Source organism: Siniperca chuatsi, linkage group LG2, assembly GCF_020085105.1.
Source record: "Siniperca chuatsi isolate FFG_IHB_CAS linkage group LG2, ASM2008510v1, whole genome shotgun sequence".
Taxonomy (NCBI): Eukaryota; Metazoa; Chordata; class Actinopteri; order Centrarchiformes; family Sinipercidae; genus Siniperca; species Siniperca chuatsi.
In genome coordinates this window covers 9,595,191-9,622,399 of record NC_058043.1, presented here as the reverse complement: position 1 = coordinate 9,622,399, position 27,209 = coordinate 9,595,191, and the positions used below count along the sequence as shown (strand labels likewise).

Here is a 27,209-nt window from a genome sequence, read left to right as displayed (position 1 = left end):
GGTTCCCCGTATCTGTTGCATGTAAGTCATTGGGGGCGGTGCCTGAACCTGTTGAGCCCTATTTAAGCCTGCCACCTCCGCAGGAACAACGGCGTTGGATACAGTTTTAAGGACTTAACCGAGTTGGGAATTAGCTACAACCTCCAACATGCCGTCCAAGCCTGCCCCAATCAAGAAGGCGGCTAAGAAAGAACCAGCCAAGAAGGAGGAGAAGGCTCCAGAGCCGGCTCCTGAGGTCGCCCCAGCCCCCGCTGAGGGCGAAGCTGCACCAGCTGAGGCGGCCCCTGCAGAGGGAGAGGCCCCTGCTGCCCCGCCAGCTGAGGAGCCCAAAGCACCCACCCCTCCACCCGCAGATGGTAATGCACCGAGCGCAGCGGCGAGTGAGCCATGAGTTACTGTCGGTTATACAGCAAACAGTCTACCTTCGTTGTATTTTAAAGGGGATGAGCCTTGGATCAGTTGTTTAACCTTTTAATTTAAGGCAAAGTAGTCGGTTTGTCTCATGGTAAGCACGTGGTAACCTTTACGCACGTGCGCTTTTGCGCGATCACTGTGAAGGTGCCGTGGGTAAGGACTTGTAGCCATCGACATAAAACGGAAACTGCATGATTACTGCATACACCGCCTGCTTGGACTCTTTTAGCATCTGACTCCCAAATTTCTGAGAGTCTTACTCGTGCGCTTTTTGTGCTTCAAGGGCGCATTGCCTTCCTCCAGCAAAACTGTGTGGCGTTAACTAAGTCGTTGCTAATATGCGCTTTTATACCTCAGTGAAAGCACCATCTTGACGCCCAACAAGCAAACATTAACAAACCTAAATATCTAAAAAAAAGTTTGGTGGTGGTGACACTGGTTTGCAGTGCTCACTCTACATGACTGATGTATAACGCATATTAACACCTCTTTTATTAAAAAGTTTCTTTACAATTTATAATATTTAACATCATATTCACTGTACATTGATTCAGCCATCATTCTAACATCTAATATCTACATCAGCTGCTCCCACTGATGAAGCTGCTGCTCCTGTTGCTGCAGATCAGCCAGCCACTGATGGTATGATACCCTGAGAGGAGTATCCACTTACCACTTAACTCACCCATTCTCACTCATTTCAGATTGAACCTATTTCATAACATTTTGAAAATGTCATGTAATGTTTTCAAAATGATATCTTCTAACCTCTAATATCAGCTGCTCTGCCTGCTACAGAAGAAACACCAGCTGCTCCTGCTGAGGCCCCTGTTGATGGTAAAACAGACTTTCAGTGGTTTAACAGAGTTCTTATATAACTAGGCCTATTATTAAAACTTGAAACTCCTATGGTAAAAGCTAACTACACTAATATCTAATGCTGATATCTTCTAACCTCTGATATCAGCTGCTGCACCCGCTACAGAAGAAACATCTGCTGCCACTAAGGCCCCTGCTGATGGTAAAGAAAAGCGTGGAATAATAGACATCTTATATAAATATAGTCAAATCTTGAACCGTCCGCCTACTGCAGTAAAGCTAACTACACTAATATCTAATGCTGATATCTTCTAATATCAGCTGCTGCTCCTGTTGCAGAAGAAACACCAGCTGCCGCTGCTGAGGCCCCTGCTGATGGTAAAAAAGACTGTCACGTGATCCACAACAGATATATTATTAAGTATTATTAAATCTGAATCTTCAACCTCTTACAGTAAAGCTAACGTCACTAACTGACTACTTTATAACACTTTGAACACAGTCTGCAGTCTCGACACATACATTATATTATTGTCCCACCTGCTTCATGCACTAATTATTAATATCTAACATTTAATAATAGCTACCACCGCTCCAGCCACAGAGGAAGCTGCTCCCGCTGCTGACTCCGAAGCACCTGCTGATGGTAAACCAACCTGCAAAAACAGAACATGTCCCTGTTCACTCCTCTCTCTTTAATATCCAAGATGATTTTGTCATGTGAGACAAATAAGTTAAAAAGCCCTTCAGTATTAGCATTGTAAATCCTTTGACCTTCCAGTACGGGAGACAGAGAGCTGTGAGGTACATAACTGGATTTTATTTGATGCTGTAGCATCGCTCTACTCATTACATGCTGCCATTAATAATGCAAATGCCTATTTAACATCAGCTGAAGCTGCTGAAGCGCCTGCACCAGAGGAGCCTAAACCACCCACACCTCCACCACCTCCACCCAAAGGTAACCCTCTATTCAGAAAGAAAACTTCATCTCAGAGTGATATGATTCTACTTCATCACTTGTTCTTTTTTTTAGCGCGTCATCACCTCTTAGGAACCTCAACTTTGAATCGATTTCTGATTTGAATGCTTTTGTGCATTTCTGCCATTTGCAAATGTCAGTTGAATAATTGTTTTTATGGCATCTGCAGAGCCCACAAGTGTTCCACTGGATCTGTTTGTTGAGGATAAGAACGACACTTCAGTTACTATCATTTGGAGCCAGCCAGAGACCGTCGGACCATCCGGTCTGGATGGATACACCATTGAAGTCTGCAAGGACGGAAGTAAGTCCTGCTCTTCTTTTGACCAGGTGCATTGAATACTGGCATGTGCACGAAAGGGGTCAGATTATTAATGCACCTTGACAAAAATGTCAGATGACCTTTAAATTATTTTGAACAGCTGATTTTAGGGTTTTACATAAAGTATCATTATATCTGTAATATCTATATTACTAATATCTATAATTATATCTATAATGTTTAAATGGTTTTTAGATACACTCAGAAACATGTTAAATTGCTGTTTTAATGTGGGTCAGCCATATCAGTTGCAGCTGTCCCTGAAGTGTCACACGCAGAGTTATATCATGAGCTTCCTAACTTCTCCCTACAAGGAAAGAAGCATTTCAGGAGCTGCTGTGGTTCGTGCTGGAGGTCCTGCTTTTAGACTTACAGCCCTAAGCTAATATCAGCAGCAGTTCAATGTAGACTTGATTTAGCAGACAGGGCATGCTGATTACCCTCAGATCTGCAATTTCATGTCTAATACAAGAAATGTGTGTCAAACATAATCACTCTATTTCCATTACAGAGCTGCACAACAAGCAGCGCTTTCTGTTCTAATGTATTAATTCTGTATGAATTAGATCTGTTCCTCTCAGTCTGCCTGCAGTTTCCACAGTCAGCATTCTACATAATCACAGTCTTTATCCTATAATATCAAGATGAACAACAGCGCTGTAAATTGTACCAGTCTTCACTTTGTATAATTTTCCCACTCAGCTGAGGACTGGAAAGCAGTCAATGAGGACCTGCAGAAGTCCTGCCGCTACGTTATCAAGAACCAGACCACCGGTGACCGCCTGAAGATCCGTGTGGTGGCTGTGAATGCTGGCGGCCGCAGCCCCCCTGTCACCCTCCCCGAGGCTGTCTTGGTCAAGGAAGTCGCTGGTAAGAAGTTTTCACAAAGACAGCGAGATGCATTTCATCACAGGACATAACATATAGTAACAGCAGATTGTATGTTTTCAGCACGATAAATTAACTACCTACTCTGTAATTTACATACACCATACATATGTAAATAGTAACTACATAGTACAAAATGTTGGACTCAGGAACAACATGGGTTTTAACTCCACATGAAATGTCAAATCAAATTGCAAACAGGTCTAATTTAATGACAAATACATTTGTAATGGGTTTATTACATTAGGACAGTTCAAGAAGCTAGCCAAGAAAAAAGAAAACACATAATAGACCAAGTAATTATGTGATTAAACTATCTCTCACATGCTACATGATTAGCGTGATCCAGCTGTAAAGTTAAACAAATATGGGACATACTATTTGACACAGGTCTGGCCTAAACTTTATAGAGCCATTTATTACGGGAATGGGGAGTTGTAAAGTGCAGGAGTCAAACAGAAGCAGCTCAGCAATGTTTTCTTCTCCATGTCCTGTTGGCACGTACCTGCAGTGTTAACGGTATAAAACTGTGGTATTCTCACTCGTTTCCACTTTGAGTTGAAACCCTGATCCACCCAACCACAGTGTTATAATTACACAGTTGTTAAGTAGATGGTTTTACTGATGCCATACACCTTACAGTGTTAATCATAGACAGGATATCTAAAGGGATTTGCGGTAAAATGATGATTGGACCCCGAGGGCTTTAAAAGGAGGAGCTGCGTTACTTTGGCTCACTCACAAATCATCGTTATGCGTAATGGAGAGCTGAACAGGGAGGGGAAGGAAACTTGATCCCGTCTGGACTGGCAATATTTCAGTAGTCACGTCCATGTTCACCGTCATGTTCACCATCATGTTCGCCATAGCAGGCAGTCAACATATGAATGGTTTCTGACAAAATGACCACAAAGCTTTGGAGAAATAGCTGGGATGTCACCGCAATTAACATGGATTTTTCTGTGGAGTGGTTGGCATTGCATTGTGATCCCTGCCAGGATTCATGCTGAGGGAATGTCAGGCCCCTTTCTGCAAGATCGATGGTGACAAGTGATCTGACTACAAGCAGGTGGGGGCTGTGGGGGAGGAGAGGGGGTGGATGGTAAATTCCAGTGTGTCCTGTCTCTGGGTGGTGGATATGAATCTAACTTCTAGAGATTTACTGCTTATTTTGAAACATGCCACAGACCTTTTACAGGGAGAATGTTCATTAGGCCTAATCCTCTCCGTATGAAGTGATAAGACACTTAACGTGGTATATTTCCTCTAATCTACACCGAATAATTTATGTTCCAGTTTATGTTTGCAAGTCAGTTACTTTTAGGAGCAATATAATAGTCTCTCTATGCTGCTTAATTTATCTATGATTTTAATGCATTCTGATGTGAGTGGGAGTAACTGAAGCTCCCAATCGTGCGTCATGAGGGGAGGTAATATACTACAGTACGCTTGCTTTATTTAGAGTCCTGACAAATGTTGCTCTGCTGGACTCAGCAGGTGGTGCTTCTCACCAAATCACTTTTACAAATGAGCCTCAACAAGATACTTCTGAGGCTTAAGTATCATTTCAAACGTCACAGTGGCTTTAGTATCCTTTTAATTTTTGATTTATTTATTTATTATTTGGGGATTTTTACAAGCTAATACACAGTGGGGGGAGATGGGGAAGCGAAGACCCCGCCCCTGGGGCGGGGTCCGAGGGGTCTGTTAAATGCAGCCGGGGGGCTTCTGAGCCGGGATCTCACAGTTAGAGTAAACATATTTGTTAAATGAGACCACCAGGGCACCTCACACCTGTGATATTCTCATACCTCTTTATTTTTATAATGATTTTAATTCCCTTACCTGCAGATTTACAGCTCTTACTTTTCTAATTTCATGTCAGCTCAATTTAATTTGTCCCAATACGGCAATTGTACTTGTCAACTTGCACATAGGACAACAAATTACAATAAACTAGGAAAGAAAAAAATCACGGATACAAAACAGTGTTGTTGTATGATGAGTTTGAGTGAATATTAAGTATGCACCACCAAGTAGACAGATACATAGCAAAAGGGATAAAGGACTTAGAATACAGTGACTTTTACAACCAATTAAAGCACAGACACGCCCTCATGGCACCAGTGGAAATTCCCTGGCTAAGATGGGCTTAGATCAGCTCAGCAGGTTTATCGATTTCCTCAAGATTTGTTGGTCACAAAAGAAAATTTGTCTCACTCCAAAAATCTCTTAACAATACTTTTCAGACTGTTTCTTTCTTTCCCTCCTGTGGAATCAGCAGATAAAAGAACTTCAAAAAGCTGATGTATAAATGTTGACTTACTATAATAATCATTGGTTGTTTCTTTCATTGTTTTTCTCTCTAGATCGTCCCAAGGTCCGCTTGCCTCGTTTCCTCAGGCAGAGATACGTCGCTCAAGTTGGAGCTAAGATCAACCTGACCATCCCCTTCACAGTAAGTTGAAGATGACTGTATCTTCCTGTAAATACATGACAAATAAAAATACATAACTCCTCAAAATTCACTGCCTGATTTCTTTTTTTTTTTATTACCAGGGCAAACCCAAACCTGTGGTCACCTGGACAAAGAATGGGCAGCCCCTGGACACAAAGAGGGTGAACATCCGCAGCACTGACAGAGACAGCATCCTGTTTATCCGTGCATCCGAGAGAGATGACTCTGGAGTGTATGAGATGTGTGTGAAGGTGGATGACTTCGAGGACAAGGCTTCACTCATCCTTCAAATTGTTGGTGAGCAAAATGTTGAGATTGCGTCAAAAAGGAAATACGATTGGTGTGTCCGAGATGCAAGTGAAGTGTTTTGGAAGATTATTTTTATTTTGATGAGATGAGATTTAAAACTGTTGAAGTAATACTCGATACCTAATCAGTGCCCGGTTATTCACAGAGCTGCCAGGGCCTCCTGCCAGTGTAAAGATTGTGGATACCTGGGGCTTCAATGTTGCCCTGGAGTGGACCCCACCCACCGACAATGGAAACACAGAAATCACAGGTTACACAATCCAGAAGGCCGACAAAAAGACTGGAGTAAGTTTTCAGTACCAAAGGGTAGCTGACTGCAAGGTCATAATAAATTATTTATAGTGATTATTAATAGGATAAATTACATACAGTAAATCCTGGATGCTCAAAATGTCTTCTGCTAATTCATCACTTCTTCACTGTGTGTGTGTGTGTGTGTGTGTGTGTGTGTGTGTGTGTGTGTGTGTGTGTGTGTGTGTGTGTGTGTGTGTGTGTGTGTGTGTCTACAGGACTGGTTCACTGTGTTGGAGCATTACCATAGACTGAATGCCACCATCTCTGACCTCATCATGGGCAACACCTACAAGTTCAGAGTGTTTTCTGAAAACAAGTGTGGAATAAGCAACGACGCTACTGTTGCAAAGGAGGAGGCCAAGATCACGAAGACAGGTAACTCTCTCTTTTGTTGTTCCTCAACTAGCGTTTATTACTTTATTAATTCAGGAGCAATGTATGAAAATCATCTTTCATTTTTCCTGTTTCCTCTAAAGCTAATCGTGTCATTGATCCTTCCTTAGCTTTCTAATTTTGTTTTTGACAGTTTCTTAACTACTGACCCTATATTAACATTGCTGTTATGTGCTATTAGGCTTTCATTCAGCTAAATAGATTCAAATTTGAGCATCGAAGTTCATTCGTGACCTTTGGGAAAAGTGTATCCAACTAAATAATCAAAAGTCTACTTTCAGCAGACTGTGGTTGAAAGCACAGAAAGCTCGTAAGTGGACCTTTGAGCTTAGATTATTTTGTTCTAAAACCAGATTCAGTAGGCGTGTATAGTAGGAGCCTCATGGTTAAGTCTGTTTCTCTTCCATTATCCAGGTATTGAGTACAAGCCTCCTGAGTACAAGGAACACGACTTCACCGAGCCGCCCAAGTTCACCACCTCTCTGAATGACAGAGCCACCACCGTCGGCTACAGCACCAAGCTGCTGTGCTCTGTCAGGGGATGCCCAAAAGTACAGTAACATTTTTTTTATGCTCGACCAGCATCATGTCATGCCATTTTTCCACTAACACCTTCAACAAATCATTAGCACCAAAAGCTAGTATTGGAACTCCTTGGTGTGCCTAATGAACCCAAAATTCAACATTTGATATTAGATTTGAAAACGTGATATTCTTTAAACAACACCTCTGCTTGCACATTGTTTTGTCTCCCAGGTTTAATTCCCCAACAACGTAGCTCATAAAAGTGTGTTTCAGCTACCAAATATCAAATTTTAGATGTCACTGAGTGTCACTGAACACACCACCAAGGCAGAATTCTCAAAACAACCCTTCTTACTGCTGACACAATAATAATACAATACATTTGACAAATATTGATACATTGGACTAACCCCCTCCCTCCCTTGAAGGATGCAGTCAGAAGTTTACCAGATTATACCATAGCGACTGCTACTTGTCAGCAGCTTGGCTCTGAGCTGAGACTCATAAATTCTTCACCTGGCCTTGTTAGCCTGCTGTTTGAGCCACTCACCTCCTGTTTGGGCTCTTAATCCCACCGGGTCACCAACAGGACGGTAGTGTAGATGGTCTTGATGAGAAGGCCAGAATTGGTATTCTTTGCTGTTGAAGCAGGGGAGGAGGAGAATAGGCCGTAAGGGTGACAGGTCAGCTGGGAAGCGGGGGACACATGCGTAACATTCCCTGTGGGGCCCCATGAGGTTCTTACCATGTCAGTGCCATTAAAACTCCCAAACCGGGTGTGCTGTGTGTCCACTTCAATCAAAAGGCTTTTTTCTTGCCAAGTAGCACAAACATAAATAGAAACACCACTGTTGCTTGTTTGTTTGTGAGATGAGTTGTGAGGGGACGAGATGGTTTAATATAATTACTAAAGTCCTGCAGGAAAACGTGCAAAAATCAAATTAATCTGTTTTTTTCTACAGCCCAAGGTTACATGGATGAAGAACCAGATGATTATTGGAGACGACCCCAAGTTCAGGCAGATCTGCGTCCAGGGTATCTGCTCTCTGGAGATCCGCAAGCCTGGTAACTTTGACGGAGGTGTGTACTCCTGCAAAGCCAAGAACGATCACGGAGAAGCAACTGTCAGCTGCAAGCTGGAGGTCAAACGTAAGTCAAGATCTCCTTTTAATCTATTTATGGGTGTAAAAATTGTATTTAAGTTGTAGCATTTGCTTTACCAGTATTTAAGTTTTAATCTTATGAAAGCTAACACCTTGTCTTTCTGATAAACAGAGCCAGCGGTTGCAGATGCAGACAAGAAATAGGTCAACATTCACATTCTCACAGGTCAGAAATGAGTAGGCTCTTGCCTATCAACCTTATAATATATACATGAGAATATTGTTTAATTAAATTATTTTTGGAGTAAGTTGTTACTAGTTCAGTTGCACAGCATGGCTATTTGTGAAATGAATGCAATGGCAGCTTAACAATTAAACTGCATGTGTTGGATAGGTTGATCTATATGTGTCCTGAGGTGACATCTGCTGTGTCCATGACTTACTTTCCATACATGGAGGGCACTAAACTTGGAAAAGGTGGCCTCTGCCTCTGAAAGAGTCCAAGAGGTAGTACCCATAAATTAAATCTGTAATGGCTCCTCGTGCTCGGTTAGGTGACTTAATCACATTTCCTTGACTCAGCAGCAGCCTTTAGGACACTGAGATACAGCATTTTATTTGCAGGTTACTCCTTCAATGCTAACACAGTTTAAACATTTTTGAGCTTTAAACTGTGTAATGCCATGGTTTTATACAATATACAATCTTTATACCATCTTTAGACCATCTTTATACAATACTGAATTGCTGGATAAAGCTTATTTTTTATGTATGCCTTATTTTATTTTATTCTTTATGTGATTCTGAATTGCTGCCATCTCTACAACTGCAGTGCTGACTCCTTTTTAACACCTGTTGTTGTTATTTGTTCATCTGTTGCAATCCCAAATTAGGAGCAGAAGGAATGAGGCCTTTGCAGCATAAGGTGTGTGACACTTTTAGCGTTTCTAAAACTGTCATCTACAATGATGAATACACATTTTAAAGTTACTTTAAAATGACTTCTTTATCTTCACAGGAAGGTGCTGGATTCCTGGAAGAACATGTATATATGGCTGGTGACACTACCAAAGGGTTGTTGCCTGTGACCTCTTTCCGAGTGTTACCCTGTGTTATGTTGAACAATTGTTGTGGCTTTATGCATTTATCACTACATTATTAAGTCCATATCCATGTCCACAATCAGCTTTTTCCCCAACGACACTCACACTCACTCTATGGTAACTAAATGATCACATGTTCCAAATACTGTACCTCCCTAGTTTATCATCTTGTCAGTCTAACTAGGTGTACACCAAGAATTTTACAGCATGAATTTACTGTTCCTCATAGGACAACTACATAACATCTACATGTTTATACCAATAAATAATTTAATTTCTGGTTTTGTTTTTTCAATACAGTGTGTTCTTTAAATTGAAATCTCCAGCAGAAGTAGCGTAAAGGCTACAACTGTGTACAAAAGACAACTTAATACTGTGCTTAACATATCAGCCAGTATTCTAATAACTCTGTTAAATAAATAAATCTGTGCACAGTTTTAATGAGAAATTCATAAAATGCAGGAATACAGGGACAATCATGAATGTAGTAAACTTAAGTTTATATAGATTTTGTATTTCATAGTTTTGGTTTATACACAATACAACATATATAACACTAATAAAGCTTCCAATAATAAGTGAATGACAAATGAATATTTACTTTTCTTTAAAAGAAATTCATATTTTCTTTATAATTATTAATTACTGTAATATTTATAACCAAATTAAAACAATCTTTTTATGATAAATGGTTACCAAGATGTTTAAATACAATGCATAAAACACTTTCAGAAACTCAGTTCTTTGACAGGACTGACAGGCTATGCTAAAGCAGAAAGCTACTATATCTCTAAATTGATTTAATTACTTTCCACTACAGTTTCACTCAGCTGCTGAACGTCTGAAGCCCTTTTGGCAGCAGACCAGTGAGAATCTGGAGACAGCAGCCCTATTCATTTGGCTCATTCAGACCCAAGAGTACATCCCAGTATGCCAGGACTTCCATAATAATAATGCCAGTCTATAATACTGATGTTGTAACTATTTGGTCTTGGAGTTACTGGCATAGTGATACGAGGCAGGATGCCAGAGATATCCAGGTTACATAGACACATGGGTTCACACAGAGGCTGACAAAATTAGCCTCAGTGCTCCATCTCGCTCAGGTTATTTTGGGAATAAGAGGCTCGACCGACAAAATGTGCTTTTCTGTTACCTTAGAACACTGAAAGAGTGAAATGGAAATCACAGATGAACGTGGAAAAAATGCAAATAGAAGGGGGGAATGTCATCGTTATCTACATTTAAAAGATTAAAAACACCAATGTTTCACCCCTTCACATGACCATGTTTGTATTGTATTAACCAGAGTTTGGTGACAGATTTTGTTCAAGAGCAATGTTTCTCAGTAGTATCCACCCTTAATATTACTGTGTAGAGATAGTAAGGAAGTGTGTTAAAAGTGTGCTGCATAATGAGTGACCCAGCTTTACAGTTAGAGTAAAAAAAAAAAACAGAATGTGACTCTTTGAGTGTGGCGTACTCTAGTGTTACAATGGAGCAATGACATCTGCAGGCCTTCTGAAATTGGGAGGATACAAAGAGCCATTTAATATAAGTACATTCATAAGCTTCTGCCTCCACATCTGAAAAAATAAGAGGTAGAATTCAGTGATCAAGAACGATCAACACAGTTAACTGCCCATTTGACTTACATTTGTCTACCATTTTGAGCCGCCTATTTGCACAATTTGCATTGTGCAGCTTTAACCTGTGGGCTGGGAGCCATAATGGGTCTCAGGCCTACTTCTGGTGGGTCCCTGGATGCTGACATGCCGCAATAGGGTCATGGAGCGAGAGACTTCCTGTCTAATTTAGGTCCTGCACCGAGAAAGTTTCAAACCTCCAATGAAAACCATTATTAAATCACTGATGTGTATTGTAGGTAAGTGCATATATTAAATATATTAAAGTAATATTTCCTTATATGTTTGAATCCTATAATTCAATTCCATTTCTCCAGGAATCTTGACTGTCAAAATTTGTGAAATGAGAAATCATGTAATGTGATGTTTGTAAACTGCACACACTATACTCATGTTTACCATCTAGTCAATTGGGTGAAAGAGGCACTAAATTTTAATGTCAGTGAGTCAAGCATTTTCTGTTTACTGGTGGTTAGGTGAGATTTAGTGTTTTTCACTTACTGTTTGTTTGTTTTGAGTAATTGCTTTTTAAAAATTTGATTAGATTCAACTTTACTGTCATTGTCAAGTACTGAGACAACAAAATGCAGTTTAGCATCTAACCAGAAGAGCAAAAAGCAGAGTAATGTACATATGTACAGTGGTAAGATATGAATATGGTATAAAGTACAAGTATAGACAGGAGTATAGATATGAATACACTATAGGTCAGATATAAACACTATGAACAGTAGTAGTAGTAGTAGTAATTTTGTGGGATTTCATTTGGGCAAACATGTCAAACTTACAAGGTCTCATTTAAGGAAAATTGGCCTTTTAGCCACGTTAGCAGTGTGTGTCTAGGGATGGCAATGTCGGTCTCCACCACTTTGGTCCAGACTGAAATATCTCAACATTGCCATGAAATTTTGGTGACCCCCTGACTTGTTCTCTAGGGCCACCATGACGTACACATTTGTGATTTTGAGTGAAATGTCTCATCAACTATTGAATGGATTGCCATTAAATTTGGTACACAGCTGTACTTTGTGTTTAGTGTTAATAAGCAAATGTTAGCATGTCATTGTGAACATGTTAGCATGCAGCATTCACATTTATCTCCTTCATAGAGCAGCTATCATGGCTGCATTCTTGTAGTTAGTGGAGTAGTTAGGCTCATTAGACTCCCTGGTTCACCTTTATGAAACCAGACCTACACAGCTGCTTCAGGCACATATTCCACCTCTAATCTTTATGCTGAATTATCTCAGTTTCTCTGTTTCATCTATTATGATTTATTGCTATAAAGTCCAGCACGAAGCAATCACAACATATCCTGTGGCTGAATAACTGGATCCTATCAAAACTTTTCTCCATCACTCACCCCTCGAGCGGGAATAGAAGCAAATAAGCACAGCGGGTTGGAAAGGCAGAATGCTTTAGTGATGCAGCATCTCTGACTCATCTGGTGGTGTTGCCCTAATGTACTGAGCACTGCCTGGTTGCTGCTATGTCAAGGGTAACGCCAAAGGCAATGAAATGGTGTGTCCTCCTTGAAGGGATCCTGGCTGCTATTTGCTGCAGAGGTTTTGGCAACGTTCCCAGAAGGTTTAATAAGTGTAATGGTGAAACTGGCACTCACACCACTGTCCTGTCGTTGCTTTTCATTAACAAATGTTGCACTGCTAAATCAGCTGGATAGACTGTCTGAGGACACTTAATTTGCCTAAGACTTGGGCAGTTAAGGTGGTATGAGGAGGTAATGCTGTTAGGCTATGTACAGTTTAAGGCTTTCTTTCTTGTGCTTTTTGGTTTTTCAACGGTTTAAAGACTGTTTTGGCCAAATAATGTCTCTGAGATCTCTTATTCACCTGTCTTCACAGAGATAATATCTCCAATAGTTTGAAATTATTTGATTTTGTATATTTTGTGCTGCTTCACAGTGGCTGAAGTAAACAGTGATTCTCACAAACCAGCCACGTATTCAATGGATTTCCCTGGTGAGACCTGCAGTGACAATGTGATACAGCTCTCCCCAGCTGTCCAGTGTAGGAAGTCAGGTAGTCTATTGATTTCAGAGTGGGAAGGAAATTAAAAACAATAGCAGAAACAGCTTCATCTCCTTTTTTCTTCTTATATATTATTGGACATGACCAATCCTAAAAGAAAAGCTCATAAAATTGTTGAACTGATGAATGTTTTGTCTGCAGGCAGCATCATGCTAGATTTAATGCTCTTCTACAACATACAGTTTGACTCCTGCTTGATTTTTTGTTTAATTAGATGAGTCTGTAATCTCTGTCTCCCTAATGAGGCAGCAGCAGCAGTGATCTGTGTCACTCCTGCAGCTCATCCCACCTTCTGCTTTTTTAAATTATTCACGAGTTACATGTCAGATGCCTGTAAACAAGGAAGGGAGGAACTAGTTGCCTTTTTATGTTGCTGCTGCTGAGTCGACTGGAGCTTCACATCAACCGCTGCTGGGGAAAAAAAAGAAAAAGACAACAACTTCCCATCTGTGTTCTGCCTGCCTCTATACTGCAGCAAAACCAGCCCGAGCAGACCGGTAACCCCCAATCCTCTCTGGTCCTCACACCTCAGTGCACTCAGGTTCCTGCAGAGTTCCTGCAGCAAGGATGCACAGGACCTAAAACCAAGCTCTGTGAGAGCCACTGCAGACTCCTGGTTACCATCTTCACCTCTCCATTCACCACTCATCGATTCCCCTGCTTTCACACTTCCCTCCCCCTCCTCGCTCCCTTCCTCCCTTTCCTCCTGCGTCTAATTCTCAAAGCTCAGCACTCCCAGTGTCCCTATACTGAGGGGGGAAAAGTGATAGAGCAAGAAATAAAAGAGGAGGAGCACAGTGCTTAGTGCGCCACAGAAAATCTAACCCCCCCCCTTCCATACCCAATTGATGACAAGGAGAGTTTTTATTGAGTAGCTCCTCAGCCAATGAGCGAACAGTGCCGGGAAATACAGCAGAGGAACTGCCCCGGCTCTGATGCTTGTGCTGATTTCAGTGTGTTAGAACAATGTTAATCTGTGTGAGTGTTTCCTTTCCTCTTTGCCTAATCTGAGTACACCTCAGCAGCACCTTGAGCCAAGGAAAGTCTGGTTTGAGAGTGTCAGGTGAAACTGGGATCTGCCTGCACTGGGGTTTTGAGATGTCTTTTGAGAGTGGGATGAACCAAAGTGCAGATTGTTGAGATATTTTTCTTCCTGTCAAGAGCATATCTGACCCTGTTCTCTGCTTCCACTCCTTGTTTAGGAGGCAGCACATCTCTCTTCCAGGTAAGCAGCGTTTTTTCCTCTCTGTCCAAGACAGCATCATCAGTTACTGGGGCTTTGCTGCGTGCCAGGTTGTCACAGAGGCACCTAGCCTCATTACACACATCCTGCCTGAATGTGTGTGTGTGTGTGTGGGGGGGGGGAGCTCTGCAGAGAGAGAAAGAGAGAATAAATGGCTCAGGGGTAATTAGAGCAGACAGTGTTAGCGTTTTGCCAGTCGCCTCTCATTTTAATGCAGAGAGTCTTAAAGTAATAGCAAATCTGCCAGAGTGGAACTTTTACAGCCTGCCGATAAGTCCTGATGCCTGGTGCGTAGCATCATGTGGTGCTGCAGTATAATGTTACATATTAAAAACAAACGTGTGTGTGAGGGTGCAACTTGAGCTCGGTATTTCTTGCACTGTAGAAAGGAATACTAAAAACATGTTTCATTGGTAGCTTATAATCTCAATATGTGGAAATTGATTAAAAGTGAGAGATTTTTGATTTTTAATACACTGGGACAAACATTTTCCTGAACAAGAAAAGAAGTTGTTTTAAGCTAGCATGTAACTGATTTTCATTTTTTTTCATCTCTTTTTCTCTACTGGGGAATTTTTACAGTGCGTCGGTCTCAGTGAGCATCAGCTCACTGTTATACAGTAAAAGCTTTGGGGGAGTGTGTGCTAAGTCAAATCTGCTGAGCCAGCAAGAGTGAAGGGCCCACATAAGAGTCTGCAGAGCTCACTGTGTTTATATAAATCTGTGTTGCCCTATTAGCTGTTAAACCAAAGAATTTATGCCATTACAAGTCCATTGCAACCTTTTCTTTCAATGCATTTTAGTAGAATATTCCCTTCACTGACTAGTGGAAGGTGGTTGAAGATGAAGCTTTCATCTAAGTGCATCTAAATGTTGCGCATTACGGCCTTTGATGGATGCTGATTACATTGTAGCTTGAAAGTCGTTTAAATTCCTTGTCATTTAGGCAGCACATTCTATTTGGCCTCACAGACATCTCCCATGTGGATATTAATCAGTTTTTCTTATTGATGAAGAAATATTTTACTTTCAGCCACAGGTTTGAGTGAATGATCTTTTTTTGGTACTGTATGTTCCTGGGCTGATTATGATGCAGTGGTGTGAACAGATCAGGTGATGCACCGGTTTCTTCCCTGGGGCTGTTATGAGTACATGACTGGGACACTCCTGAGTGTGAGCCAAATGAGGACTTCCTTATGGCATCAGCAGAGGTGGATCAAGGGGTGTGTAGCTGCAGTATGACTGTACACACACACATACTCATACTGACACATGCAGCTTTCCTGTCCCACAATGTATGTACTTGCCTTGGTGCATTTTTGTGCTGCAATAGAGGTTCAGAATAACGTGTTTTCATATAGAAGATATACAATGAATGTAAAGTAAATGTGTGACCTACGATAGCAAGCTCATGCTTATATTTATCAATATCTACTTTAAATGTTGATATGCTTCCCCTCTACAGTATTACCTCTTTTATTAACAGACATGATTAAGTTGCTAATGTGACTTATTAAAAAGGGTTAGAGAGAGCACAAGATTAATTGCAAGAGAGCTAAGCAGTATAGTAGTACATTTAAAAAAAATGACAAGAAAGGAAGTATTTTCTTGAAAAAACAGATGAAACATTTTTAAACTGTCTGGAGGTATGTTGGACTATGACAAACATTCTCTTGAGAGAGAAAATATCATTTTGCATCTGAATTTGCATTTAGCAGTACGCTGAGAGAGGATTAATCATGCTGCACAGTTTTGCAGTCTGCGCTTGGTGTCTGGTGATGAAGTCAGCGTTACATCTCTTTGATGAGATTATATTGGAGGCTGTCCCTTTATAAGAATCGTACAGTACTTCGACAAATCCATGACAAATATATGCAAGCAAGCACACTTCTCTTTTAGCCATGCTAGTGGTGTGGCTGTAGGGATGGCAATGTCGGTGGGTCGGCCCACCAGTCTGGTCCAAACTGAAATATCTCAACACTGACCAATACCTCCAAAATGACATTCCCATCAGCCTCAGCTGTACTTTGTGTTTAGTGCTAATTAGCAAATGTTAGCATGCTAACATGCTACACTAACATGTGAACATTGTACAAATCACACCTGCTAAACATCAGCATGTTAGCATTGTCATTGTGAGCATGATGTTGACATTAGCATTTAGCTCAAAGCACCACTGTGCCTAAGTACAGCATCACAGAGCTGCTAACACGGCTGTAGACTCTTAGCCTAGTCTTTTTATGGTTTCGACATGTGATATTAATGGTTGAACAGCTTCTTGAACCTACCAGTAGGTTTAGTAGGCCCCTGCTGGTCCATATGTATGTGACTGTATGTGATGATAACGCATTCAGTGGCTTGGTAACAGCTGACAGATTGATAACTGTTGGAAATCTGAATATTAGTAATGTTTTATGCCAGGTTGTAGACAGTTCTTGCAGTAGTCAGGAGGCCTCACTTGAGCAGCTCCTTCTGAGGAGAGGTGTACATGCCCCAAGCACTTCTGCTGCTTGATGGTTCATGAAATGGGATTCTGTGCTGCAGCCTATAATCCTGTCCTGTAAGATCCTCTTTCATAGGCTGTCAGGTGCATCAATGTACATGAAGCACACTGTTGATGTTTTTCATTTATACTCTACACACACTAATACTACGGTAGGTATACACAGTAATACCAGTTCACAAAATGGGATTTGATGATGTTTTTGTGTTGAGAGTCATTTAGACATATATTGCAGACAGTCATATCAAGGGAGATGTTTTGTAGACTTTAAGATTTTCCCTGTGAAAGTTGCTGAACTGATGTCTTTGCTGGTGCTGCAGTGCATTTTCTTTCAATTGAATGCCATCAACACTTCTCTGCCTGAGGATACGATAGAATGGATTTGTTTTAAGGTTCAACCTGCCTAGAAAAGGAGATGTGTTTCATTATATAGTTCAGGTATTGAACTTCTTGTCTTTTTTGCCCTAACTACATTCAAACTGTGATCAACACAATCAACAAGCTATCAAATGCTGGCCAGGATTGAGCTTATTGTGGTCAGTTTGTGTATCTAAAAAAAGAAAAATGGATTTCAATGCCTTCAACCGTCAGAGGTCAACCCTGAGGAAAAGGATGCAGCAGGTCAAATCCACAATACAGACTGGAGTAACAACAGAGGGAGAGGAGAAAGTTACAAGGAAAGCACAAGAAGCCGTACAGGTTAAAAGGGAAAGTGTAGGAGCCGGACCAGATTTATTGAGAACTAGAGCTGCAACAATTAAGCGATTAGTCGATTGGCAGAAAATTAATGGGCGACTGTTATGATAACTGAAGTCATTTTGTCAAGTGAAAACTACAACCATCCTCTAGTTGCAGCTTCTCCAATGTCTGTTTTATATCATTGTAAACTGACATTTGAAAATGTCACCTAGGAAGGGAGGAACTAGTTGTGAAACTGTGATTTCCTTTTTAATATTTTTTTGACATTTTATAGACCAAATTGAGTTATAAAGAAAATAATGAGCAGATTATTCGATAGTGAAAATAATTGTTAGTTGCAGCCCCACTAAGAACATATTGGTATCTGGTTGACTTGGTCTCCAATGTATAACTGCTAAAACGGAATCAAGGATGAAGGTTGGAAGAGCAAAATAGGACACATCAGTTTGAGGGCAGGTTAAAAAGCGTTTTTGATTTAAAGCTGCACTATTGTGTTTTTATATCAACAATGGATCACATGGCTACGAGTCATATCTGAGGTGTCGCTCGTAGTGAGAAACTAGGTTTGGGTGATATGTTAAAATTTTCCAACCAGCCACCGTCAGCCAAAGAACCGGCGATTGTCGATATATTTGCGCAGGTGTGTGTGCGCCCCTCCACGAAGCTCTCCTAGCTTTTTTAGTCTAATAAATAAACTAAATAAACTAACAAAATGTCAAGAAAGGAAATATTCCTATACCTGTTTTCCTTATTATACAGAAAATTACAACCTTACACCTCTTTCACTGAACTAAGAGCTTAATTGCTTTGTTAACTCATCGTAAAACACACTTCAAACTTGACAGAAACAAAATAAAACTCACCAAAACCATCTTGGTTAGTCTTTCCACTGTTCTAACAACCACCACCTCTGATTTGGTCGAAATACACCCTTAATTTACAGAGTTAGATGTAAAAAATATTCTGGCTCTGCACGCCTCTCTCTGCCGTTTCTGGCCTCTTTGTGCTAATGGGTTAGCTCACTGAACGAGAGTCTGTCACTGAGCAGCGGCTCTCACTTGTTCAGAGGCACTTCAGAGGCAGACCACTAAATTATCAAAATAAAATGGCAAACATAATTATCTTGACTCTACAGAGCATGATAGCGTCTACAGTATCAGCTCAGTGTGTTGGATATATGGTCTGCAACTTTAATGTTTTGGTTCACTTTCACCACACTGTTTCCAGGCAGTGAAACAGCTCTGATAAACCCACTGTAAACTACTTGCTCATCACCAAATGGTAGACAGATAAAGTTAGCAACTAGGTGGTGAGCACAGTGGAGCATTTAACTTTTATTCGTCAAATCATGACACAGGAAAAAGAAATTTAAATGTGTTTCCACTATAATAAGAAATCCAACATTATATGATATATTAGATTAGTACATTGGTCTGCTTTATTTACTTAAGAAGTTTCACGTCACCTCAGTGAAGACTACAGTATGCACATGACTGTAGTGACTGTTTCAGCCCAGCCTCTGCAGTCTTGTACAGAAAAGGATCAATACTTTCAGCAGATCAATTTTAAGTGCTTCATGGGCGAATTAATATATTTAAGTACCAGATTGAGCAGCAACAATCAGTAGCTTAGTTTGTGTACTGTATGTGTGTCTGTGTTCCTGTCTACCAAGACTGTCCACATGCTGTAATATTGTAAAGCTAAAAGCTGAAGCTGATGTCAGGGGAGCTAAAGAAACAATTTCACATTTCAAGCGAAGTACATACAAAATAAACAGCAGGTGTCTCAGCTTTTGAGTAATTGGAACCTGTGCTGGAAGAAGTCTTAAGATCCTTTACGTAAAGCTGCTTTATTTTTTGTAATAACAATGTATCAAATGAAAATGTGAAAACAATGTGACAATGTGAAAGGGGTAATTTTTTGTGATAAACCTCCTCTGCTTTGCGGAGCTTTATACTGAGTTTCAGCTCATTGTTTAGCTGTCTGGCCATAACTTTACTGTTCTGATTCACTCTCACTGCTCTCCTAGCATTGTTTCCAGCTGCAGCAGGCAGCTGTTTTCAGAAAAAACTCTAAAAACCCTCTGTACACTACCTGCTCAGCAGCAAACAGCTGCTGACTGATATAGTTAGCAACTAGTTGGTGAACATAGTGGATCATTTAGCAGCTAAAGAGCCAGATATTTCCCTCTGGGGTTGGTAGAGACCAAAAACAATGCTAAAAGAGAGTGAATATTGGACATTCATTAAGGTGGTCAAAACACGACTCCAAATGAATGATAATGTTTCTCTGTGACTGCTGGATATATAGTAGTTCACCATATCAGTTTAAAAGTTGATATGTCAATGTTGTGTTCCAAAACATGTTTCCACTACCCCCTTGTGGCCAAAATAAATCAGTTATTGCACCTTTAAGTGAAAGTACCAGTACAACAATGTGAAAGTATTCCGTTGTGCGTAAAAGTTCTACATTCAAAATCAACTTAACCTTCTTAAGTAAAGATACAGAAGTACTGCCATTTCTTAAAATATCAAAAGTAGTACTCATTACAAGTACTCATTACGCAGTGAGTGATATAAATATGACATTATTAGATTGTTAATAGTGATGCAACAATGTTGTTGTAGCTGGTCAAGGTGACTACTTTATGTTCAGTTCGGTATTGTAGTCTAGTGGTTCCCAGCCTTGGGGTGGGGCCCCCTCCAAAGAGTTACAATATAAATCTAATCTGGTTGATTAATGTGGTATGAAAGAAGAAAAAATAAACAAATTCTGCTAAACAAATTTATATTAATATTTTGGATTTTTCTCTAATCTTTGTTTTTTTGTGAAATAATGGGTAATTTTACCTCTTTAGGCCTCAAAGTTTAAAGGTGAAATGTTTCTTAGCTGGAACTGCTAACAATTCATAGACATCTGAAACATGACAAGGGGTCCCAACTAAATGCTGTTTTTTGTCAGGGGTCACAAGTAGCTCACAAGATGCAGAGGCTTGATAACCAGGAATAACGAACACAATAACAGAAATATTATTTCTATGAACTGAATATTTTCATATTGAATAAAGTAATTTGTCACTTATAATAACATAACAAAGAGGATCTTTCTGCCTTTTTGTGGGTTGATGCAGAAAACAGACCGATTTTTCAGGATTTGCTGATGAAGGGCTTTCTTAATGATACCAATTTGTCTTCTCCTCTCCCAGCACAAAACCCCATGACAGATTTGGAAATTTACTGGAGCAGAAAATGGAAGATGCCAAGATTGACACATCTGGTTCTGGTATTCATTGCTAGCCTTTTGCTTTCAAATGTGTCCACATCACTTTGTGTATGTTTTAATAAGGCACAGAGGTTAGTATGAAAATGACTGCTCACTGTTTCATTAGCAAGCGTCTCGAATAAAATCTGATGTGAAATGGTTTCAAGGCCAGAGGAAAAGAAGAGGGAATGTAGGAAGTCGGTGCAGAAGGATCATATAATTACTTACTGAACTTGTGTCCCTTCTGGCTTCTCTTAACTCAGTACTACTCCGCCATGTTGCCCCAGATCTGTGCTGATGGGCAACACATCCTTCACTGGTGGGGAGATGTATTCCTTCCCTCTCTTTTTTCTCCCTTTCTGTCTCTAAATGTCGCTCTCTTCCTCCATTCTGCTCACACCCTAAATGCACCAATATCCCACGCTAGTCGGTCAAGCTATTTTCAGCACCAGGAGGAAGAAAAAACAGTGTGTGTAGATGTACATATCTGTATGTTTGCTTGTTGGTGTGTACAATTAATCTGTATTTGGTTTATGGTGTTGAAAGAGGATAGGAGGAAAGGAACAAGACAGAAAGTAAGGAGTTTTCATAACAGAAGATTGGTCCAATCTGAGAAACCTTGAGAGGAAAAAGCGAGTCATCAGTCAATATGAGTCCGTTCAAAGTGAGGAAAAACTTGAAGGCCAGTCACCATCGCACCATCAACTCCAGAGAGCCAAATTTGTCATATTTGTGCAGTGAATGACAGAATATTTGCAGCCAACTGTAATTGCTTACAATTGTTCATATAGTTTCATGTATTGCAATACATCAGCTAAGCTATAAGTAAAATTTTCCTTTATATGTCAGGCTTTCCAGCTTATAGTCCACTTTTTGATGATGTGACTGTCTCAGTTGGATTTTTCATTTTCACAGGGAAATGTTTGTGGGCGTTATAGTTGCATTAGTTTGCCTTTAAGCTAATGTATGTCAACAAATTCACAGGGGAAATTTAGTAGAAAGATATTTTGCAGTTAATTACTTTTGTTAGTTTTACCCCTGTGATTAGAATTGTTTTCTACTTGTTTCATGATGTAAGCTGATGGTAATATACTGTTGCATAAAAGTGTTTACTTCTAATTCCCAATGGACAAGCCTGCAGACATTTGGTATGCGTGATGGTTTGATTGTTTCAAAAGACGTGCATTTTCTAAACTAGTATCTTCAAGAGCTATATTTGTATTCACGTTGTCATAAATAATTTAAAAAGTAGATGTTTTTATCATCCTATAGTGGATAGTCCTGGTTGAGTTCAGGAGGCAAATGGCTGACCTAGGAGTTCAGTATATTTTGTTAAAGCAAACAGAAAAGTTTGGATTGCGATTTTTTGCCTTCTAGTGACTGTAGGACTAGTCGCTGTTCATTAGCAGATCATAGAAGGCATTGAATGACATGTCAGGAGACATTTTTAAATGTCACAGTAGTAAAAGCACAAGTGTAAATAATAATTGCAATAATGGCTGAATTTAATTTACTGTAGCTGCATCACTTTTCAAGGTCCTGATATTGTGCATACTGGGTCATTGTCACACCGTCATGGTTTACTGGGACACTTGAATAGAACAGAGCCATTGTTAATGTTATTAGTAACATCTATGCTTTTCCTTATATGACAAGTAAAATGTGTCCAGTGGAAAAGGCCTACTCTGATGACATTAGAATTAATTGATAAAATATATAACCACGACATTTTGACGAGACATTTTGACATAGCACTGCAGGAAAAGCACAGGTTTAATTAATAACATTAATGATGCCAAAAATAGCCAATTCCAGGGCCCTGGACGAGTGCATGATGGCTCACTGGTATGAAACACTTAAAGACCCGTAGTCCACCCACACAGGTGTTTTCACTTATGTTGCCTGATTAGATGTCTTCTCAGGACTGTGTTGGCCTGCACAAACAGGACTTGATTTAAATCTCTATCACTTTACTGTCAGTTTTGTTGCACCTGTTAGGACGGAACAAATTAAACCTTCGTCATTCTTATTAGAACATAGTGTTTGTTGACGTAATTCCCAGCAGAGCACCTCCCAACTACAACCTGAGAAGAAGTCTAATCAGTCAGAATAAGTTACACCAGTGTGAGTATTTAGGGCCTTAAAATGAGCCATTATTAATGTTATTAGTTCCACTTGTGCTTTTCCTGTTATGACAAGTTAAGTCAAAAGGTCTATTCCAGTTTCAGGGACACCATGTATAAAGGAATATAATTATGACAAAAAAGACTCCCAACATTATTTAACACACAACTTAAAGGGCTGCCCCAGTGGTTTAGGGGTTTAAGACGCTTACCGAGAACAGCAACGTGCACAGTCCAGCTCGCTCTTCCTGTCATCTATTTACCGTCAAATCTTCTATGGAGGCATATGATGCCCAAAAACAAACAGCTTTAAATGTAATTGTGTATTTTTAGCTGCGCCAAGCAGCTCTATAGCTCGCTCTGTCGGTTGGTTGGGCTACAAAAATTTCCCCACACTTTGGCGGTCACAGTTTTTGCCCAATGAGGCTGAAATTTGGCATGGAGGTCAAGTGTGTGTGTAAAGGTGTGTGTTTGTGTTCATGCCAATTGGCTAAAACAGGCGTGGCAATGGGAGTTGCCTATCGCAAAAACAGTGCATTACTTGCAAATGGAGTCACAGACTTTCACAAGATTTTGTAGAAAGGTTGGCAATGTCCCCTTTTATAACTTTTAATGAACCACTTGTCATAGACACCTGTGGGAGGCATCTAAACGGAGTTCCTTTTTCATTGGTGACATTTGCCCCGCCCCTATACTTTAACCACACCCCATTCAATAACTCCAAAAGTGGCCTACTCACATTCCCCAAATCATCTTTCTATTTGGGCTTTTTTTGGCCCAGCTGCCCTAATAATTAGCTTTGTTAATAAACTATTGGGGGGGGGTTAAACAGTTGTGGCTTTACCCACATGATCATGTTGACATTGATCGAGTTGTCTCTGCTCTGCTGTCGTCCACTTAAGGGACTGACACTATAATATCAGCATGCAAGTAGTGAAAAGCTGTTGTCAAAGCACAAGTTCTTCTTTGACAGCCATCCACCCACTCAACACACTCCATAACAAATCCACCCGGTGTTTACAGACACGCATAGACAAACACAGACACACACCGTCACCTTGTTGACCAACTGCTACTTCCAAGACACCCAAACACTGCAACTGATGTAGAGAGCCAACTACGACCATATGGTGCTTTCTGTTTACTGTTGTCTACGCTGCAGTAATGATGGGCCAGAGTACGACCAGTGCCTTAAGTGTGTGTGTGTGTGTGTGTGTGTGTGTGTGTGTGTGTGTGTGTGTGTGTGTGTGTGTGTGTGTGTGTGTGTGTGTGTGTGTGTGTGTGTGTGAGTGTGTGTGAGAGAGAGAGAGAGAGAGAGAGAGAGAGAGAGAGAGAGAGAGAGAGAGAGAGAGAGTGTGAGATATAGTAGGGAAGCAGAAAGGGCTAGAATGATAGAAGTCAAAGATGAAAGCAATGAGGAGAGGAAGAAGCGAGGCATGGCAGGAAATGGAGGAAGAGTGTAAGCAGCTGACTGTTAGACAAACTGCCTCCTAGCTTTGTGTTTCTCTGATACACCCCTGCATTGCAGCACTCCCTGCAGGAGCGAAGAGAGTGCAGTCTTTTCCACATCCTCTCTGCTGCCTCAGAGGAGACAAATCATCGCGACCAAAACGTCCCGGCACAACTCAGCACCAGCAAACGTTGGCAGCAGCTGTTCTCTGCATATGTTTGTTATCTGGGGCTTTGATAGTGGTTGTGTTGCTCTTATCGACGTCCCAGCGCAGCACAGTCCTCAGGCCTGACTCATCTTTTGTGCAGGGGACGACTATTAGGGAGAGAGGGAGAGCTTTACTCAGTCACAGATGCTCTGAGGAAATGAGAGTGCCAGGGAAGAGCTGGAGTATCCCACAATGCACTGGGAGTCCAAGTGAACCAGTCCTAATGTACAATCACTGCTTCGGTTAATAATGCAGCTGCATTGTGACCTTGCACTAAACTCTGCCAGGCGCCAAAGCTGCTGAGTCAAGAAGCAGTAGTGATTTATCAAATCTGCTCAAGAACATTAGCTGAATACATCTAGTGACCACATTCAGAATAATGACAAATTCAGGGCTGCTAATATTAAAATGACAAATAAAATAATTAGTTTAACCAAATAGGTTATATAACCTATATATGAAGGTTGTTTGAAGAAAAACAACTGACAATTACTTCATTAGAACATTTTGAATCTGATAAACACATCAGCATTTTTAAGAATTTTCACATTAGCGGGTGGCAAAATAATTCATGATTAAATGTTGTTGCTTTTTATTTAGTGATATATTTATGTTGTTAGCTAGAAGTCACACAAAGCTTCCTGCAGACCCAGTGCAGGGACTTACATCTACATCATCCTTTCTGCTTTCCATCTATCTAAAATGCATCAAGAATACTGGAGATAAATTGAATAAATTGACTGAAATATCTGTATTTATTTTGGCAAAAAATGTTGTTCAAAATTTTTGCAAATCACATAATGCAGCCTTACATGATTTTCTACAAAGCAAAGTAGTTTGATTTCACTTAGATCAAGTGGCTAATCCTCTTATATTTGATATCTATTGACTCTCTTTCTGTAGAATAGTGCTGCTTGGTTTGGCTCTCTGCCATTAACCTTTTCTCCATTTTTCCTGTTTGTAGTTTATTTTACAATGAAGGCTGTGTTTAGTGTGACTACTTTTGAGTGAATTAAGTTATTGCTGTTGCCAAGTTTGCTCTTCTGATGATGCAGATTTACAGTGAGTGCTGCCATACTTAAATGCCATTGTATAATTACTGACAGTAGGAACTTTCCATTGAGATCAAACAATAGATCAGTGAGCTGGGGGTGTGTTCTTTAACTTGCAGGCACAGTTTCAAACCCCCTAATAGCAAACACCAGCTCTGCTGTTCTCTAGCCGACCCTAACCTCTAAAAGAAACCTCTAAAGCTGTGTCCTACCACATTTACCACATTTCAGTCCTTATTTCTTTCTAAAATGTCTAATTTTTACTCTTCAGTTTTTGTACATACTAAACAAACAAGATGTTACAGTATGTGTTAATTAGTGAGTTTTACAGGTCCTTTCAGGCAGATGTTGTTACCTCCAGACAGCTGTTTCCCCCTGTTCCCAGTTTTTAAGCTAAGTTAAGGTAACTGGCTCCAGGCTCTAGTCATATCTATTCGTTCAATATGAGCATGAGAATGGTATTGATCTTCTCATCTTAAGGGTGCCGTCAGACTTGATTTTACTCTTCATTTCTTTTCACTCTTCATTTATTTCTATGAGGAACGGTGCCACACGTATTTGCTTCTGGTCGTGAACGCTGCCTCTACGAGTTCTACCTGATTGAACTTTGACAGCTCACCTTGAGGCTTGCCAATATCCAGACAGTTTGAGAGTGGGGATGGGAATGGCCTCTCGTTCAGGAATTATTTTTTGTTTATATTCTTGTTTATATTACTGCAGAGCAAAATATTACAAGCAGCAGAGAAGGATTGATGCTGCTTCGCTGCAGTGAGTGCAAGGACAATGACAGCGTTTGATAAGAAGCTGTATAATGTACTACATTGTGGACTACTCTCATTAGCCTGTTTGCTCCACAGTTTATGTTTACAACCCTACCCACAATATTTCTTATCTGCCTGCTTTTTACCACATCACACAAATAAATGTTGCAAGGCGAAATCCGGCCTGACTGCATCTAACTCTTGGCAAGAAAGAGAATAGCGTATGTCCCAAAATGTAGATCTATTTTTTTAAAGCACCACAAGGTTTCAGATGTAGTTTTACTTTTTACCTTTAAGTCCAGAAACCACAAACCAGCAACATCCTAACTTCACCTTGCTGCTTCAGTTCTCCCATACGTCACATCCTTTTCACTCCCATGACGTCATCTCACACCCACCTCAGGCTTCCAGATTCACTCATTTCAAATTTGAGTCATGTAGCTTGCAAGTTGACGGCAACTCTAAGCATTTTCATTCTAGGAGTGAGCTAAGTGACCACACTTATACCTATCTTGAACAGTTTTGTACAAAGTTGCGGCTAAATGCTTTACTTAAAAAGAGTAGTCTGTGTCGCTTTTACTTTTGCTAAATGCATTTAGCAGATG

The 27,209-nt window shown here is 40.3% G+C and overlaps 2 protein-coding genes across 21 annotated transcripts in view; both read left to right on the top strand.

Moving 5' to 3' along the window:
- The first annotated feature begins 76 nt into the window (after positions 1-76).
- On the top strand, positions 77-9,891 carry LOC122865472 (myosin-binding protein H-like). 17 transcript variants are annotated; one of them, XM_044173942.1, is made up of 19 exons: positions 77-356; positions 1,000-1,056; positions 1,195-1,251; positions 1,382-1,435; positions 1,555-1,611; positions 1,817-1,879; positions 2,126-2,194; positions 2,385-2,519; positions 3,240-3,407; positions 5,795-5,883; positions 5,985-6,180; positions 6,338-6,477; positions 6,702-6,861; positions 7,294-7,430; positions 8,367-8,553; positions 8,680-8,733; positions 8,902-9,014; positions 9,401-9,432; positions 9,526-9,891. In XM_044173942.1, the coding sequence occupies exons 1-16, from the start codon at positions 149-151 to the stop codon at positions 8,709-8,711; spliced, it is 1,809 nt and encodes a 602-aa protein (XP_044029877.1). In that variant the 5' UTR covers positions 77-148; the 3' UTR covers positions 8,712-8,733; positions 8,902-9,014; positions 9,401-9,432; positions 9,526-9,891. The 17 variants fall into 17 exon arrangements, with proteins under 17 accessions (XP_044029877.1, XP_044029904.1, XP_044029885.1 ...); XM_044173969.1 differs by lacking the exon at positions 8,902-9,014 and having other exon boundaries at positions 1,213-1,251; positions 1,573-1,611; XM_044173950.1 differs by lacking the exon at positions 8,902-9,014 and having other exon boundaries at positions 1,213-1,251.
- Positions 9,892-14,201: 4,310 nt separating this feature from the next.
- Positions 14,202-27,209, top strand: part of LOC122864521 (synaptotagmin-2-like) — a 30,854-nt gene continuing 17,846 nt past the window's right edge. The window contains exons 1-2 of one of the 4 annotated variants that reach the window (XM_044172063.1): positions 14,202-14,282; positions 14,507-14,529. The gene's annotated coding sequence lies outside the window, so the exon portion shown is untranslated. Of the gene's footprint in view, positions 14,530-27,209 lie in introns of all 4 variants that reach the window. The other 3 variants (XM_044172054.1, XM_044172071.1, XM_044172080.1) reach the window with 3 other exon arrangements.